This window comes from Cebidichthys violaceus, unplaced genomic scaffold, assembly GCF_023349555.1.
Source record: "Cebidichthys violaceus isolate CVI_PGR_0920_01 unplaced genomic scaffold, fCebVio1.0.p SCAF_14, whole genome shotgun sequence".
Classification (NCBI taxonomy): Eukaryota; Metazoa; Chordata; class Actinopteri; order Perciformes; family Stichaeidae; genus Cebidichthys; species Cebidichthys violaceus.
The window spans coordinates 1,858,252-1,877,463 of NW_027176307.1; the positions used below are offsets into that span (position 1 = coordinate 1,858,252).

General features: G+C 42.7%; 1 protein-coding gene and 1 long non-coding RNA gene across 2 annotated transcripts; one reads left to right on the forward strand and one right to left on the reverse strand.

The window, feature by feature from the left end:
* The first annotated feature begins 957 nt into the window (after positions 1–957).
* On the forward strand, positions 958–16,299 carry gareml (GRB2 associated, regulator of MAPK1-like). The gene is made up of 7 exons (XM_068708445.1): positions 958–1,253; positions 4,825–4,965; positions 8,667–8,797; positions 8,881–9,046; positions 9,560–10,410; positions 12,092–12,261; positions 13,234–16,299. Exons 1-7 carry the CDS (start codon positions 1,142–1,144, stop codon positions 13,832–13,834), a joined length of 2,172 nt encoding a protein of 723 aa, XP_068564546.1. The 5' UTR covers positions 958–1,141; the 3' UTR covers positions 13,835–16,299.
* Positions 16,300–16,331: 32 nt separating this feature from the next.
* LOC137870942 (uncharacterized) lies at positions 16,332–17,897 on the reverse strand. Its single transcript, XR_011102763.1, has 3 exons — positions 17,823–17,897; positions 17,397–17,572; positions 16,332–17,146 (listed from the first exon to the last, which is right to left on the reverse strand). It is a non-coding gene; the product is annotated as an uncharacterized lncRNA (long non-coding RNA).
* Positions 17,898–19,212: the final 1,315 nt, after the last annotated feature.

Genomic DNA, 19,212 nt, shown 5'->3' on the forward strand with positions numbered 1-19,212 from the left:
TCATTTTAATGTGTCAGTTGTCTAAATTAGACCCATCATTAAATATGATGACTTTTGAGTAGGTCCAAGAGGTTTTTTTTTTTCCTTTTAAGATTGTTTCATTTTAATATTTTTAAGAGGCCTGAAGAGGTGAGAAATATCCTGTTTTTCTCCAGAAATAAGAACATATTAGAACATATTTTTGTGCAGCAGAGGTATGTTTTTTCTTCTTTCCTGTCCTTTAAATCATCTCGTGGCCCCTCAAGTCCATCGTGTGAATGCATAGAAGGGTTTCCAGTTCCCAGCTTATGGAACTAATGTATCTCATTTTATTAGATCAATGTTGGATTTGTGTGCCAAAGCTTAATCTGCAGGGTGAGGGGTAACTATAACTATGAAATGAATGCAACGCGAATGCAGCGAAATCAAGGAGTAAAGTTGCAAAGAAAATAGAAACACTCAAGTAAAGCACAAGTCCTGTATCCCAGTATATCACATGAGTACATAAATATAGACTACGACACATTCCACCCAGAAAATGTCAAAATAAATGACTTGCATACCATCTGATTTGAACATTTGATCTTAAAATGAGCCCACAGGCCAGGAAAATGTTGAGCAATCATGCCTAGAAAGAAAGTCCCTGCATCTATCACTTACCACCCACGCACCGGATCAGATGTGGACATAGTGGTGCAATAATTGATGAGGAAAACGTGAAGATAACGGGCAGCTTATCAAACAGTAAACTTGGGAAAAATAGAAAGGAAGCTTCTTGACGTCGTCGCTTGATATATGATCTCCAATTATAATGGCACGCTTAATAAAAATCAAACTTTGACTGACTCTGCTATGCAGTTTTCCAGTGTGTGTGTGTGTGTGTGTGTGTGTGTGGGGTGGGGGGGGGGTAGCGCTGGACACACGCTGACAGACAGACAGGGAGAAAGAGAGAGGGCTCGCGCTCCCTCCCACCGCTCGTGCTGTGACTGCGCTCCGTCTTTTCCTACATTCGAACATGGCGAAACTCTTTGCCATTATACCACCACCATCACCCTCCTTCACCTCATCGTCATCGCCACCACCACCATTATCTTCCCCATCATCATCATCATCATCATCATCATCACCACCATTATCTCCGGTAGCGTGATGACCCGGGAGGATGGAGAAGCTGTCGGCGAGCCTGTCGGAGATCACTTGGAGCCCGTTGGCGCTGCCGCTGGACGCGGTGGTCAGCAAGTTCCGTCTGCCCACTCTGGTCCGCCTGGCGCACGGTAAGAGACGGCCGTCACCAGGGGCCTCGAGCTGCTGCACGACCGCTGAAAACTTTTGCTGCTGTTGTTTTCTGATGACAACAAGTCTAACGCTCCACCGTCGTTTCATAGCCCAGGACTTTTAAAAGTAACTATGACAGTAATGATGATAAATAACGCTAAATATAGTTTTCCGGTCAGGAAAAGAGGGTAAACTCAAACTTCCATCGGGGGAAGTCTCTTTCAAGTGTTATTTTATGAGTGTAACGACGCTGGGGATGTAAGAACAAGTGGAGCAATTTACTGAATAATCTCGACGGTGTCAAGTTTGACAAGAAAAAAATACCACTTCCGGTCAAAACCTTTCAAAAATATATACTTTACCTTTGTTAATAAGGAAAAAAAGCTTTTAGAGATGAATTAAAAACAAATATATAAAATATAGATTATATTATTATTTTACAAGTTATCAGTAACTTAGAGGGTAACCAAGTTTAAAGCAGGAATTTTAATCCAATTAAAATGCGTTGTGTTTTTAAAGGAAAATTTGACAAATCGGTGTTACATGACTTTCTAAACGTATGCTTGTAGATGGTGTCTCATTAACTAAATGTCGTTAACCAACTTTGACATCGTTACTAGTTAATGGCTGATAAATTGATACTCCAACCACCCAGAATTCCTGAAAGATGTCTTGAGTAAACTGCACACAGTATTATCGAGATGTGAGGCTGGTGATGTTTTATATAATAAATGAACAGAGATTAGAGACATTCTGTTGTTATGAGCCAGTAATATACTTAATCTATTTATTAGATTAATTAATTAGTTCCTGCAGAGTCACTTTCATCAAAGATGTTTTAGAGTTTTAGAGTGAGTTTTAGATCTTGGATGGGTTTTGCTATTTTAGCGTCACTTTTTTTTCTTTTTTTTTTTGCTGATGGACTCAATAAAGATGTGGCTCACATTTGGTTTGAATTAAAATAGCTAATGAGTCAAATTAAGTTTTTACTCAAATGAGTCTTGCTGTGAAATACAGAAAGACTCAAATTAGACTCTAGATGGAGTCTTTATGGATTTAGACATTGCATTGCTTCCAAAGCAAATTTTTTTATGGGCCTTCTCAATCAATCGTTTGTGTTTTTGTTCAACGTGCAACATTGTTGGACATTATTGATCTAGTTTGACAAAACTTTTTGGAAGCCACTACACTTTTTTGGGGCACAAAGTATTGAATATATTGACACGGTTTACTGACTGGCCCAGCTGTGTGGGCACATTTTGTGCTCTTATTTTGAAACTAACGCCGCTCTATTTCCGTTATTATTTAAATGTCACTACCTTGACGCAGCTGCAGCATTTTTGTTCTCGCACACCGACTTTTCTGGTTCACACCAACCCACTGACTTTCACAAGGGCGCCATTGAGTCACATTTGTGTTCACTTTTCTATTATTCTGTTGCATGTTTTTAGCCGCGAACATGATTCTCTGCTTCGCCACATTTGGTGTCTTTACTTTGGGAGCGGTCGATGGGTGTCATCATGGCCAAAGTTGTTCCAGTCCAGCGAAGCCTGGAAAGCCACAAAGTGTCTGTTGTGCTGCTGAAGTGCTGCTCAATTCTTTTCATATGTAAATGATGTAATCTGTCGGTGACTGTGGTGAATACTAACGAGCAGCGACGAGGAGGAAAACCTCCAACTTTCCTTCGTCGACAAAAGCGCGCACCCAATCCATGGCTCCCCGAAAATCACGCACCTTACTTCCTTACGCGCGTGCATTGTATATAAAGAGAGAGAGAGAGACAGAGAGAGAGAGAGAGAGAGAGAGAGAGAGAGCACCCGTAGGTGGTTATTAACTGCACTGTAGTTACTCCACAGATGCCTAGCTGCTTGTTTGCACAACCAGCCAACACAGATGGTGGTTAGTTATTTACAACAGGGCATGATGTCAGCATTTCGTGCTTGTAATAGTTTTGTAGTCTACTGTTAAAGATGGGACTATTTTTTTTATTTTATATTTTGACCATGTGGTATTGCCACTTTCACTTACAGAGTCTGGATTACGCAGGATGATTCACCTCACTGTTGATTTGGGAATTGGCCCAATGTGGATTTCAGACTTCTGGACTGTCGCAATATGTAGCCAATACATTAAATCCACGCTCAGTACCACTCCGAAATCCCCAGAATGTGCACTAATCAAACTAAAAAGGAAAGATGCCGATCTTACACAAGAAATGGTAGACCTATCAGCACTCTTAGTGTCAAATTGTCTCAGACTCTGTCAGAAATGTGGGACACTGAAATGTCTACAAGGACTAAATCACCTTAATTCATGAAATAAAAAAAACAGGTTTTACACTTTCCTTGCCCGATTGTTTGCCTGCCTCTCTCTCTGTTGTCTGGTGTCCTCTCTCTTTATTATTTCCCTCCTTTTCCATTCTGAAATACATCCCCTTGAATTAATCAATAATATGCACCGAATGAAGTAGAATCATTTTGATGAATTGTTGTGAATGTTTGAATATCTGTTTTTCAAATCGACTACTATCTTCTTAATCCAGACGTGTCTCTTACATTATCCCTGACTTTAAAAGGCAAGGGTACTCCCTTCATGCAGGCATACATCCGACCACAAAAAAAAAAGAAAACTCTCTTTTGACAGAGATGCAGCACACCCCCAATTATTGAATATAATTTGCCTTTCGCCTTAAGTATCTAATGTGATGCATCAGAAGACTAAAACCCTGTGAATAACCATTGTTATTGCACAATCCACGCCGTCCTACATTAGGGAAATCATACTGTCACACTTTTCCAGCTATATTCATTTTAAATGTGTGTATGTTAGTCACCCAGAGCAACCATGTTGTTTATGGAAAAAGGCATTACTGTTGTTACACCTCCATTGCTCTTGGGGCGGAAGGTGAAGTCTGAGCGAAAAGGTGCACTTTTGCGATTTGGGGCGAAGTGACCGTTTAACATGCAGAAAACCTTTGACCTATCATCTCCTCGTGTGTCCTGTGTCTGCATTCAGCCGTCCATCATCGTGGTTGTTAGATTACAAGATTTCGGTACAGCAGCAAGAACAAAAAAATGTGCATCCATGGGATCTGTGTGTGAGTCTGTGAGAGGGAGCTGTGTGTGTGTGATGCGATTGAATTGTACCACTGTGCTATCAGCGGAAATCAATGCTGTTGTGCTACATGATGGCTCTAGTGAAAGCTGGAGAGCTGTGTGTGTGTGTGTGTGTGTGTGTGTGTGTGTGTGTGTGTAGGTGTGTGTGTGTGTTTGTGTATGTGTGTGAGGGGGCTGTGTAATAGTGGGTTGCCAGTTGCATAGTGGGATCCTGATGAGTAGGTTAGGGGTGGTGAACCGTCACTGATAGTGGTAATTATGGACATCGAATCCTGAATGCATGTGTGTGGGAGGAGTGGTTTAGTGTTTTCCATCACTGAGCTACTCAGCGTGACAATATAGAAATAAGAAAATAAAAAAACCTGTTGTTTCACCAGCCCTCAGACTATTTGTTGATCCTATTCCGTTTCTGTGTGTCAATGTGTGTGTGTGTGTGTGTGTGTGTGCGTCCCAGGTGAATGTGTGGAGGGTCTGTCGGAGGAGGATGTGGTGCTGTTACACTCCTGTCGTCAGTGGACCACAGTGACCGCCCACAGCTTAGAGGAGGGACACTACGTTATCGGACCCAAGATAGACATCCCTCTGCAGTACCAGGGTGAGCGTGCACAAACACACACGCACACGCACACACACACACACACACACACACACACACACACACACACACACACACACACACACTGCATTTTGACTTGTGGCGAAGACGCTCGGGGCACCGGTGCCAAGGACTCTACCGGGAGCCCACACTCTTACCGGGTGAGCTAGAGGTCGCCATAAAAAACGTCTTAATAGTTAAGATGTCAAAATGTCATCCGTAACCTAAAAATATTTCTCCGGAAATTGTCCATTTCCTCTGAGGAGGAAATAAATGTCACAAACATTTTTGTCACAAGGCCAACTTCTTTTTTTCACTTGCTCTATTTATGTGGGAGAAAAATGTCTCTTTGTTATGAATAGCAGGGTTGGTCACCATGCTCTAAAGACACATATGTGTATGAAACGATGCACAAGAAAAGAGGATTTTAACAACCTGAAAGTTCCTTAAGGTTGAACTAAAGGAGGAATAACTTCTCTGCAATACATCTAGACCCAAAACCCACATTCACACATCCAAGCAGCCGCTGTAGACGTGACCTTCCCCGTGTCCTCCTCTCCATTGACCTGTCGTCTTCCTGCTGAATGAGTCTAGTCAGTATGACCTCACTGGCGCTCAATCCACACAGTCCCATAGTTCCGACTGTCCTACCGGTCACATTATTCGCTGTGTAACTGGATCCTAATGCCTCCTCTTCATTGTTTCCTCCACCGACCGAGTGCTGATGTCACTTCACAGTGCTGCCGCCTCTCAGGCTCCTTTTCGGAAGAATGAAAGAACACTTGGGTGGGAGGAGGGGTGGGGGTGTGTGTGTGTGTGTGGGGGGGTGTTGAGATCATTGACATTGTAGACGTTCCAGCATTTGACATCGGAAGCGTGTGAGCGCCAATATTGGCAATATTAGCAGTCAGCAGCAAGAAGTAAACAGCTTTTAGGCCAACATATATCAAAGGATCAAAGATGTACTGAGTAAACAAGAGCCGTCTTGGTTTCATTATAGCAGAAGCACTTTATGTGCAATAAGGGCTGACTTAGCATAACAATGGGCAAGTAGTGTTCCCAGGGTTTTCTTCTCAATGGGGTATTCCAGTAATGTAGTATTACATTAGTGTTGATTATTGTAGTATTGTATAGTTATGCTTTAACATTAATAGAGGCACATAATAAGAGACATAATAAAATAGGATGGCCAAAAATGAAGAAGCAGATGCTGTGATGGACTATGATCTGGTATGGGTCAAGATTAAAAAAAACCCTGAATCCTACATTTCCCATAATGCAACTCAACAGTGTCATTCATTAGCACCATGGTTATTATTTTTTACAGTTTTGAAGAGCTCTGAGAGTAGTGATTCCCACTTTTTTTTACTGGGAGACCTTTTCTTTTAAATATGCCAAACCATCCCGTCACTATTCACTAAAGGCCTTATCATGAGAAGAGCGAATTTGTGTGCAAATGCTGGTCACTTTTACTGCCATCTCTGCATCAAATTATGTTATCATAAATAGGAAACCCAGCCATTTCAAAGTGATTTACATTTGATGAATCACAACATCGTTTTGTGCACGTCTTTCGTGTTTTTTTTCCCATCATCAGTAAAACAAACAGAATGCACGCTAGCCTTTCACATTAGATTCAATGTTATAAGTAGGCTGCAATTATAAGAACATACGGACATTTAGGCTTCCTCATCAAAGGTGTAAATGTTAAATTAAAGATTGGGTTAGAAATTTTGCTAAATAGTTGGTCGACCCTAATATAGTGATATTAAATAGCAGTTTTCACTTGCAGGCTGAGTAGTACTCACTGCGACTTTAAGTAATAACACAATGTTTTTGTCTTCCCGCCACATCACAAGAAGTGCCAAGGTAAAGCACTTTGGGAATAGCTGAACTTTTGATAGCCTCTTTTTATGTCTCAAACTCTAGATCTGTTCCTCGTAAAGCTGGGCAGACTCTGTACGGATTAAGATGGATTTTAACCCTGAATGAGTCGCCCCAAAGCAATTCCAAAATCTGGCCAAAATTCCTGCAAGATTGGTTGTCGTTTGACATTCAATTTTATTTTTTTTTAGTTTTCTGGCATGACTTTACATTGTTTCTGTTGCTGGATCAAGCCAACATTTTAACAATGCATTCCAGCAGCCAAGGAAAAGTCATTTTATATTCATGCATACTTTCAGCACTACCTTTGTGTCTCTTTAAATATGACAGGTGAGTTGTTTTTGAACCAGAGGCCATCGCCAGTGATGAGCTAATGTCTGTGTGATGACTTCATACAGGAAGTCTAAATAAGCTTAGGAGGAGAGCAATATAGGTTTCCCCTTGAGGACAGACAACAGGATGCCCCCTCCTTCTCATCCTCTCTCTCTCGCTCTCTCTCTGTCTGTATCCTCCTCCATCCATCAGTGAGAGAGGCACGGATGACTGAAGGGGAGAGGACAGAGAAGCTGAATGAATGGGTTTCAGGGAAGCAAGTGGCGCCACAGACACCCTTGTAATGTGGAACTGGTGGGCAAAGCCTCATGTGTAGGGATTTAAAAGCCTCGGAGTGATTCTGTTTTGATTTCTTGGAGGGACATTTTTCTCACAGAGTTATAGCTCGTTAATATGTTGTGACAGTAATCCTCTTATACTTCTAAGAGTTTCCAGGGTGGAACTGTAGTTTTGTTTGGTGTAGTGGTACATCTGTTTCATTTTAAACTCCACTTCGGCCTTTTTTTTTTTTTTGGGAAGGGTGGTGGTTTGTTGTGTTGAAAAGTAGCACTTGCTGGTATTGTTCGGTGGGTGGAAGCTCCTCATCCTGGGGGCTCTGTTTGAATTGGAGGGTGATGGGGGGTGGAGGAGAAAGAGAGGGAGAGCAAAGGGGGGAGGTGCTGGCGAGGAGGATGGGGGAGTTTGGTATTCCGCTCTGCCTCTCGGACAAAAAAAGAAAACTTTCTCATGTCTCTTTTCCTTCACACTCACACAAACACGTTGATTCTGTGAGAAAAAGGAGAATCCTTCGAGGGTTGCAGTAGTTAAATGCCCTCCGATAAACTGGTAAATAAGGAGAAAGGATAATGTGATTCAAACAAGGATGATTTGGAGGCTATTGTGAATTCCTGAAAAGGTTCTTTGGTACAACTTAAAGAACACAAACACAGTTACTGGATGAGTGGGGAAGGTTTACGGACAGAGGAGGGGATGAGCTCGGGAAAGAACGGGTCAAAGTATATGTGAGTGTATGTGCGAGTGTCTCCATGGTGATGGGTCTCTGCTCTGCGTGAGAATGGGGGTCCTTTATTGGTTGCCATGCCAACCCCGTCGGCTGTCGATTGGCCGAGAGCTGGTGCCAGGTCATAGGTCACGGAGGTGTCTTTGTATTCTTCCCGTCCAAACAGTGTCTCCTGCGGATGTGTCTGAAGTAGACTGTAGGGGGTCATAAAGAGAAACGAGAAACGGAACAAAAACAACTTTTCACCTCTCCTTTTTCCTCCCTTTCCTCCCCTCTTCTCTCCTCTTTCCTTGCCCTTCTTCATTCCTTCCTTCTCATTTCCCCTCCTTTCTTCATCTTCCTCTTTCCTCTGGCCTCCCTCACCATATTCTTCACTTTCCTCAACTTCCTTTTCCAACCTACTTCCTCTTCCTCCGTTCATCTTTGTACACCTCCTCCACCTTTCTCATCTCGTTCCCTTGTCCCGCTTCCATCCTCTCTGTAGGAAAGTTCAAGTTGTTGGATGAAGACCGGGACGTCAGGGATCCGGTCCAGTATTTTTCCAGTGTGGAGGAAGTCGCTGGAGTCTTCCCTGACCGGGTCTTTGTCATGGAGACGATCACTTTTAGTGTCAAGGTTTGAGGAACACGAGAATGTCATACTTCAAGTTTCCGTCATGCAAGGTCATGTTCACACGTCCATACATGTGTGTGCTGCAGGTGGTGTCAGGGGAGTTCAGTGAGGATAGTGAGCCCTACAGCTTCACTCTGCAGGCTGGAGATGAGCTGTCACTCATGGGGAAGGCGGAGCTTCTCTGTGCCACGCCCTCTAAGGAAAAGACGGGACTGAGCGCACTCTTGAGACGCCTAGGGAAGACTCCTCGAAGTACGTAAGGCCAAACTGTTGAGTACTATGATTCATGGGGTGACATACTGTGTGATGAGAAGTTTATTCCTGTGATAAAAGTGATATGGGTGATTTTGTTTTGACGCCGGTTGGTTCAGTTCAAAGATTAAAACTCTATTTCCGTATGTCGTGCTCACATTACACTCCCATCCCACCAGTATTCACTCCGTCTCTCATTGTCGTGTAAGCATGCATTTCCTGTTTCGGTTCCGTCAGACCCGCAGCTTTTTCAGCTTTAACCGTGCAGCTTTGCGCGGTCGGCCAATAGAAGCAGTGATGCAATGTATTTGGAAATCAAGTAAATCATTGTTTTTCGTCACCGTGCTCTCTACATCACACTACTAAACTACAGACTACATCAGAACGTCTATTTTCTGGGCTGAGTGCGGAGGAATATCATTGAACATAAGACTAATGAGACCATACCTTTACTCTGTATTCAGGTACTCTCTGACCCCTGGCTAATCCACCTCTCTGTCTCTACCCCCTCAGGTAAAACTCCATGCCTGGTCTGCATGAACCATCGCACGAATCAGAGTGTCAGCCTGCCCTTTGGCTGCCGTGGACGCTTTTGCACGCGCTCCCCTCTGGAGCAAGGCATGCTGGGTGGGGAGCACACGGTACGCAGCATCATCGAGAGGGTTCGCCTCCCCGTCAATGTGTCCGTGCCTTCAAGACCGCCACGGAACCCCTACGACCGCCATGCGGTCCGAGAGGGCCACCGCTACAAGCTGCTCAACATCGTCAGCAAGACGGTGGTGCTCTGCATGGTGCTCCGTCGACAGGAAGTCTCCCCTTCCCACTTCCTGCTGCTGCGCTGCATGCCCCGGTTCAACGTGGCCGAGGCCTCCGTCCACGCGGCAGCGCTGGAGAGCCTCCTGTTGCGACACGCGTTCGACCCAGATGCCTACTCTCGGGCTGTCAGAGAAACCCGGCCGGAGCTGGAGTGTATGACAGAGGAGTGCGTGAGCCCGCGGCGCTCTCGCATGTGTGTGTCGGGTCAGGACTCCTTGGCGCCGGCACTGCAGCGCCTCTCCATGTGCGGGTATGGGGGTGGGGTTTCGGACAGCCTATCACAGCGCTGCAGGGACTCTCTTGGAGAGCGGCTTGGGGAGGGACCAGGTGAGGAGCGGGAGTATGTGACTCCTGAGTGGACTGAGGCTGAAATGAGGACCAGTGAGGAGATCCCTTACGAGGAACTCTGGACCAATCAGAACGCAGAGGGCTTGGGGAAGGAGCCGAACCTCATCTCCTTTCATTCGTCTTCCTCATTGGATGGTTCTCTTGGTACCGTGGTGACAAGAGTGTCCACCCCGCCGCCCGTACCTCCAAAATCAGAAGCTGTGAGTTTCAGTCTTCACCTCCTGTCCTTCTTTTCGAACCTTCTGTCTCCCTCTTATCTGTCCACAGCAGCATCCGGTTGTTAAAAGTCAGGATGCCTGGTTTGAATTATTCATACATTACAGCTTTTAAACCTCACCGGCCACATTCACACACAAACACACACTGACTTCCTGGAAAGGAAGAGTTCGCATGCTCACAGTTCATGAATACATATCACCAAGAAGGCAAATACATGTGTGCTGTATGCTGGAATACAGAAGTTCAATAAATAGCACAGAGCTGTTTCTGTCCCGTGGCGGAAATACTGATGGAGTCTTTGGTCTTAAGAATGACCAAATTAATATTGATTTCACAATAAAAGATGGCCCCAAAGCAACAGTCTAACCATTTCTGATGATTAAAACAGAAAACAAAAGATTGTGTCTTTTTTTTTTGTCTTCAGTGAAATTAAGATTTAGCTTCTGTAGGTGACACTATATGTTTTTTTCTGCTCAGCCATGTTGGCTGTTGCTGCTATTGCCAGCTTGTCTCACATTTGTTCAAGTGAAGCAGTGCAACTTATTCTGCATTTATATTAGGAACATGAGGAGTTTAAGGTCACAATTTTTTTAAATTTGTTGATTCTTCTTCATATAAATGTCAGAAAAAGTGAAAAAATGCTCTTCACAATTTCCCAGAAACCAAGATGGTATCTTGCAGCCTTGTCTCCTAAAAATGTACGTTCCCATACAACAAAACTACATTGTTATTTATGTTTTGAAGGAAACATATTTTGTTGTGTATTATGTTTGCTTTTGGTATCACAAATAAGTCCAACAGATATTCAAGATATTTCATTTTTCAAGTCTGTGAAACTGAGTAAAGTAGCACAAATGTTAAATTTGAAAATACCTGGAAAAGTAAAATGCATTCCTGTAAATATTTTTTTTCCATTATGCACTGTTGGAACCAGACATTAAGGATTTAGAACTGTACAGGTTTTCCTAAACAATATGTGGTCGTAACATTACTGTGGTACATCAGTAAGGAGCAAATCGATTTCCAAACTTCTTTGTCAGATTACTACTCTTGTACTTTTCTTAACATGTAAGTTCAGGGTTGTTTTGTGCACTGAAAAAACTCATTCTTAACATCTTTCTCAACTCATATATTGTTTCATGCTTCTCATGTTCCTCTATAAGATGTTATGTATAGTGTTTATGGCGTCTGTGTTTGTAAGGGGGGAATTATCACGCTTTGTTCTGTTTAATTCACTTTTTCTTTTAAAGTGATGGCAGCTACAGAGAGTGCGTGGGTGTTGATGTCTGCAATGCAGCTGGATTATACCCTGTCACACACAGCATTCTTGATCCCCTGCTATTTAGCTTGCCAAGACACAGTTTGTGTGTGTGTGTGTGTGTGTGTGTGTGTGTGTGTGTGTGTTTGTGAAGAGCTTGCTACTGTGTGTGAGGGAGTTTGTTTGAGGTGTAAAGGTCATCAAGTTTGACATTTACCAAGCAGAACATTGGGACAAGCCAGCACACACACACACACACACACACACACACACACACACACACACACACACACACACACCCAATAAGCCTCTTGAGAAGTCAAGTTTTAGGAGTTAACTTTTTTTGCTGCCGTAGCTCTCATTTTTCTGTGTGTGTGTGTGTGTGTGTGTGTGTTTGTGTGTAGGTGAGAGAGGAGTGTCGCTACTTGATCGCCCCTCCGGTTCCCCCTCGCTGCTCTAAAGGAGGGTCTATCTCCAGTCCGGTCCCCAGCCCTCCCGTCCCCCCTCGCTTCCCCAAAACCTCCACCTCCCCGAGACCCAACCTCTCCTTCTACTCCTCTGGACTTCAGGACAGGTAATGTTTAGTTTATACATGAATCATTATTATTATATTATGTGGAATTATCTGTATAATTACCATGAGGATTGTCAGCCTTTTTTTGGGCCTGGACACATTTTACTTTACGCGGTTGATGTCCTACCAGCTCAATTTAAGCTAATGTAACCACCTAATCAAATCTCCCCAAATCTCATCTGTGATGCCTGATATGATATATGGAAGTTAACAAAGACAAATCGCATCTTCCTCTTGAGAAATAGAATTACGAGTGTTGTTAGATAGAGGCTACCATTGGATCCCAGGTTAACACATGACTTAGGCTATAATAAATTGATAGCTACATAAAGCACCCTCACGTGAGAGTTGTGTCACTGAAGCGAGTTCTCCACCGAACACTTTTATAACATCGCCGGACTCAAGCTGGACCAGAGATATCGTTCTATTTGTACCACATTTGCTTCTTGCTTGTCAAAAACCTGCCGCCTACATTACCCAGAGTGCAACCAGACCGCCGACAGTTTGGTTGGAGATTCGGATGCCTTTTGCTGACGGTCAAGTGATGTGATCGAAAGCTCCCCAGTAGCTCCCTAAGGGGCCTTGTGGTGGGATTATTTGATCAACTATCCTTGAATTTGTGAAATTTAAACATTTGTTAGATGTCTAATTGACCACTAAACCACATATGACTTGAACACAAATATGATTCTGTTTCAAGATGTAGTTAGGACCCGCTTGGCATTGAAATATTGTAATTTAAACACTGTTGAAATAATCATTTATAACAAATATTAAAAAAGCTTCTCAACCAAGTTGAGCCCAGTTTTAACATACAGGTCAAGATTACTTTTGACCTGCAAATCACAAAATAAATGCATACCAGGAACTGACTTGTTGATATGGGAACCTTAAACTATACCCGATATAACGTATATGAGTCATGCTGACTGATACCAGAAGCTAACGTCACTTTATCATGCTTTGTCCCAGCTGCTCGCCCTCTCCAGATGCTTCCCTCTACTGTTACCCGTGTTCCTGGGCGGACTGCCCGGCCCCTAGCCCAGCCAGTCCCGAGCCGGTCTCTGCCATCTCCGCAGACAACACAGCCAATCCTCAGCCAGCACAGGCAACCTGGGCCGAGCCATGGGTGGATTCCTTCACCTCCTCCGGACCTCGACTGAGGCCGCCACCTCCGCAGAGTCGATTTGCTCCCTTCGGGGCGTTGAACCCCTTCAACCGCCAGTCCCCTTGCCCCTCACCCGAGCCCACCGCCAATCCCACGACAGATTCCTCCAGAGGGGCAGAGGGCGGTGGGACGTCCGCAGGGGTCACTGAAGGGCTGTCCCCGTCCCCCGACCCCACCTGGAGGCCTCCCGCTGACCTGTCCGTGCTGTCATTGGAGGAGGTGTCGGCCTGCCTGCGGTTCATCGGACTGTCAGAGGCGGCGGTGGGAGTGTTCCAGAGGGAGCGAATCGACGGCAGCCTCCTGGTGCAGCTGACCGAGGACATCCTGTCACAAGACTTCCACCTGAGCCGACTCCATGTCACCAAGATCACACAGTTCATACAGGGCTGGAGGCCCAAGATCTAACACACACACACACACACACATACACACACACACACACACACACACACACACACATACACATGTACTGTCCTGATAATGTGCCTGTTGGCTCCTGAGCCATGCTGAATGTGCCTTCCACTGTGACCAACCGGGCTGCTGAGCCCCACTGACTGAAGCTGAGACTTTGCTGAAGGAAACCGTGCCACCCTGTGGTCAAATGATAGAACTGACACTTGACTGGCTCTCACCAGTCTCTGACAGCTTGACTCCATATTTCCAGTCTGAATCACAGACGGATTAGTTTACTAACAAATGGCTACGACAGAGAGCTACATGATACTGTTTCAATTCGTATTCGGGGCAGATAATCAACCACAATACATCGTCATGCTTCGAGACAGCTAAAGGTTTTAAGCACTACGTGGATTTGTGTGGCCTTCATGCTGTGATCCCACATAAACTCTGATACGGGGAGGATCTGATACATGCCTTCATTCCACTTAAAATATAGAGGGGTTTATTGGGATCTACAGCCTCTATTGTTGACCAGTAGGACACGTAACCACTCAGACGTAACACTGAACCTGTTCCCTACCTGAGTCTCTTGCACAGTCCTCTTCATCTGTGCATTGAGCGTCAGTGGCCTGTAATTGGCATACATAACAATTATTAGGATATAAGAAAGAGCTAGTTGTTTAAAGCTGAATGAAAAAAAAAAAGAGAAAATCTGAGGCAGCCAATAAACTAAGTAAGTTTCTGGTGCTGATCATTGATTCACTGAACAATCGCTTACTCTATTCTGTATGAAGGCCATTTTGTACTTTGGGACAGTGATATTTTCTATTAACATTCCCTGTAAGGGTAACACGAGATGTCCTTCTGTCTGTAGTCAGATATACAGATGTGTTGCTCAGAAATAGAGTTCTCAAAATGTACCTCAGATCACGTGTTCAGATATGCTTGATTTAGCCTTGAATAATAATAAATGAAATTCCACTAAGTAATATGTCCACGTAGCCATTTGTTTACGTCCCTATTACACACCACTAGAGAAAAAAACACACTGATGGCTGCTTGAAAGTAAAGCACAAGAAAGTATTATCAGAGACGACACCATTACTCTTGAAGGATTATGTTGCATCAGATATTAAAACAGCTATTAATAATAAACCAATAATAAATTACAAAAGGAACATCTGCCTTTTGAAGTTCACTTTCTAAATTTAGTTGAGGCAACAGGCATTTTTCACTGTTAACTTAAATTTCAAAGACCAAATGATTAATCAAAACAAGAATTGGGTGATAAATCGATAACGAAAATAATTTTTAGTTGCAGCCCTACATTTATCATTCCGCTACGTTATATAAATACCTCCAAATCCTACCCCAAATAATTGAAATAGGTACAAAATGAGAACATGTCTTATAGTTTGAATCTATTGTGGCTGATTATACAGGCAAAACTTTCATTTCTATATTTGGACAGCAACAAAAATGCGACTAAGAAATGGTGTTCAGCAGTTACTGGAATAAAAGTTTTCCCTTCAGCTATCCAAATTAAATTGGCCTGCTCTCTGAACACTACACATAAATCCAGCCTATACTTCTTCATGCTGGCACTGATGACAGTAATGTGATATGACTGCAGCCTCAGCCACAGTGAGGGTTACGTCAAGAAGTAAGAGCATCCAAGTTAGCCAAACAACTGAAAATGCAATTTATATGGTGTGAATGTCAAAGTAAACTTGTTCATTAGTTCTTCTGATTATCTTGTTGCCAGCTGCTGTTGTGTCATAATGTCTGAAAGAAAGAAATAATAAAATTTCATGATATTCCCAAAATTTGATAGACTGCAGCCACGTCAAAGGCTGCTCCTGATGCCAAGATTCTCCTGCTCCCCCACACACACTTTACTCCTCCTGGTCTACTCCACCGTGAAATTGATGTACTCTCTGAGATCATGGAACTGCAAGTCCGCTGTGAGAAGAGCGATGAAGAAATGAAAAAAAAAAAAAGAGAACGCAAAATAAATAGAAACATAATGACCTCTGGAACTCAGGTTATGCTCTTTTGTTTTCCCTGGTGGTTGAGTCATAACAGAGGTTTATTGCAGACACGGCCGGATACAGTACCACAGTTATTGCATTGAAAGAAAATGATCAAATAGAACAGTATCCAAGATCAGTTTGCCATCAGAGACATGAGCAGTGCGACAAGCAATTAAGCCGTGCGGAGTAGCAGCCACAACACTGTCAGCAGACGTAGAGGACAAATTACAAAGGACAGACAGGTCCACTCTCAATACAAGTATAAGTAAACATCTTAAGTATAGAGATATACATCTGATTCAAGGTACAAATACAATTTTGTTTGGTTTTTACGAGGGAATAAAATGTTTGTCTTAAACAGCCTGGTGAACAATGTCTTTTTGTGTGTCTTTTACAGTAACAGGGATCCAACGTATTACTTCACCTTGGTTTAGCTAGCAATCCTACAAATCGTGAAAAGGTGATGCTGCAGGGAAGCAGTGGGTGGAAGAGGTACTCAGATCCTTCACATATGTGAAAGTACCAATACAACAATGTAAAATACTCCAGTACAAGCAAAAGTCCTGAAATCAATTTCTTATAAAATAAAAACACAGTAGCACAATTAGTCAAATGTACTTAAAATATCAAAAGTTAGACTAGCTGCAAAACATGCTAACAGTGACTGATTATTATAAATTGCATTATTAGATTAGATAGTGTCTGGTTGACCTGAATGGACACGGCAATAAAAAAAATTAGATCAGTACCCAAACCACAGAGAACACTGTGTACTTGAATCGTAGTGGAAGTAGAAAAAAGCAGACAATCGAAATACTCCAATTATGTACAAATAATTGCACTTAAAGCACAGTACTTGAGTACATGTACTTTCTTCTCGCCACTGGGTCTCGGGGGTTTTTGTGTTATTAAAGATGAATTTATGCTCTCCAGTATTCGCTCTTGCTTTTGCGTTTCCTGCTTATCTGTTCTCGGGATATCAAATGTGTTTTGAATATAGCTGTGGAATAAAACCTTCAAACATATGATTTAAACTTCCTCGAGGTATTCGACAGTCCTCTCCTCTGCAGACGTCAGTATACCAGAACCTGGAGTAAACAAGCACAGAGTTTAATTCCCTTTCACCCTCGCCTGGAGGAGCACATCGCAGAAGGATTACAGCAGTGTAGTACAGCGATGGAGAACGCGCAGAAGATTCCCAGAGGGTCCACAAGCTGGTGCACTAGACCCATCTTCTTGGTTTTATCTGTCCGGATGTTCCCTCCTGTCAGCATCATGTCCAACGCTACACACACACACACACACACACACACACACACACACACACACACACACACACACACACACACACACACACGCGCGTATTATTACACGTGCAACAAGCAAGTTGCAGATATTGTGAGCTGATATCCCCTACCAAGTGAGGCTCCTGACCTTAATACACTCCAGTGTAACTCAGCAGTCTCTAACACAAGATGGTGACAGTGCTTTCAACACATTAAATGATTAACTGATTATTATGAGTGTGTGTGAACCGTTTCAGGCCGTCTCTGAGTGCCGCCTGCTTCAGGCCGCAGTCACAGCTTGACCCGCTGTGTCACTGGGATCATTTCTTTGCTATTTGTGGTGATTTTGGTTGGACCAGATCTCCCCCATCACCTCCACCAGCCCAGACTGCATCAGGCACAACAGTTTGTTCACCTGCGTATACCTGAACACACACACACACAAATGCACGCGCTCTGATTAATCACGTCACACCTGTCAGCGAGAGACTGAGACAGGAAGTCAAGACTGTCACAAACATAATCTCTCTCTCTTTCTCTCTGACATGTATGTACTGTCTCTTACTCGCTTCCATAAACACACCTACACAGATAGACACACACACACACACACACACACACACACACACACACACACACACACACACACACACACACACACACACACACACACACATCTTGGGTTTTGGATCGTTGAGTCGCACAACTGCCACATCATCCCTGAGCTTGTAGCTGACGCGTGTTCGATCTTGATGGAGAGTAAAAAAGATGAGAGGCCGTCAGACGGAGGGCTACCGGTATTGTATTATGTTAATTTCTGCTGGTTTAACATTATTCCATTAACCCTGCATGTAAACATAACTAAGTCAGTTGTTTAATCATGCTGACGATGCAAACACATGCTGAGCTAAATTTTGACTAAAGATGTTGGAGAAGGGAAAATTGTTACAGGCTGGACAGGGCAGTATAACTCACCTCTCTACACATATTAAACTCGTTTAACATTAGAGGAAGACCACACTAATGTAATCATGTCTAACTTTTACTAAAATGGCCTGTAAAAAAAGTGCATATTAGATTGACCAATCACTATCAAGCTCCTATTTACCTTCCAATGATGAAGATTTAAGAAACAGAGAGGGAGACAGCCCTCACATAAGGAAGAAGCAAGAATGACCCATGATCTACTTTTGGGACCCTTCATTTATAATGATATAAAACAGAGAAAAACAGCAAATACTCATATTTGACAGATGACTTCAACAATTAATTGATTATTTCAATTGTTGACGATTGTTTTAACTAGTTTATTTTTTATTTTTTTTCATTGACTAATGAATTAACTAATTGTTTAAGCAAATGTGGTGGAATGTAACCAACTATTCTTTACTTGTTTTTTTCCATTGTATACTTTTAGACCACTTATTGGAGTGAATATTGCACATTTTACTCCACTACATGTATTTGATAGCTTTGGTTGCTTTCCAAATTTATATTATGATATATGTATTAGTTACGTTATCCAACAAAAGATAAAGTAATTCAAATAAGCTCCACCTTTACCAGCTGCAACAATAAAGTGATGCACATATTTATACATCAATAACATTAATAACAATAATACACAATATTCTGAAATAGGTAATATTCTGAAATAGGTAATTCTGCACGAGAAGTTATATTTTTTGAACTTCAAGTATATTTTTATGCTAATACTTTTGTATGTTCACTTAAGTAATATTTGTAATGCATGACTTGTAACAGAGTCTGTAGTAATGCTACAGTAAAATATCTGAGCAATTCTTCCTCCACTGACCATTACATGCTAATTAAGTCCTCTTTCTCACCTGTTAACGTCTGAATTAAGTGGATTACGCAGTCATGAGTATCAAGCGTTGAGTGTCGATAGCAACATAAGGACCTCAAAACGCGCTGAAATATTGCCGTAGCATAAAATGTTGTTGTTTGTACTCAAATTGCTATCTTTCAGTTGAGAAAAGCTAAATGAATGATGATGATGGTATTATGATGTACAATCAACATAGCTCTTAAACAGAAGTAGGTA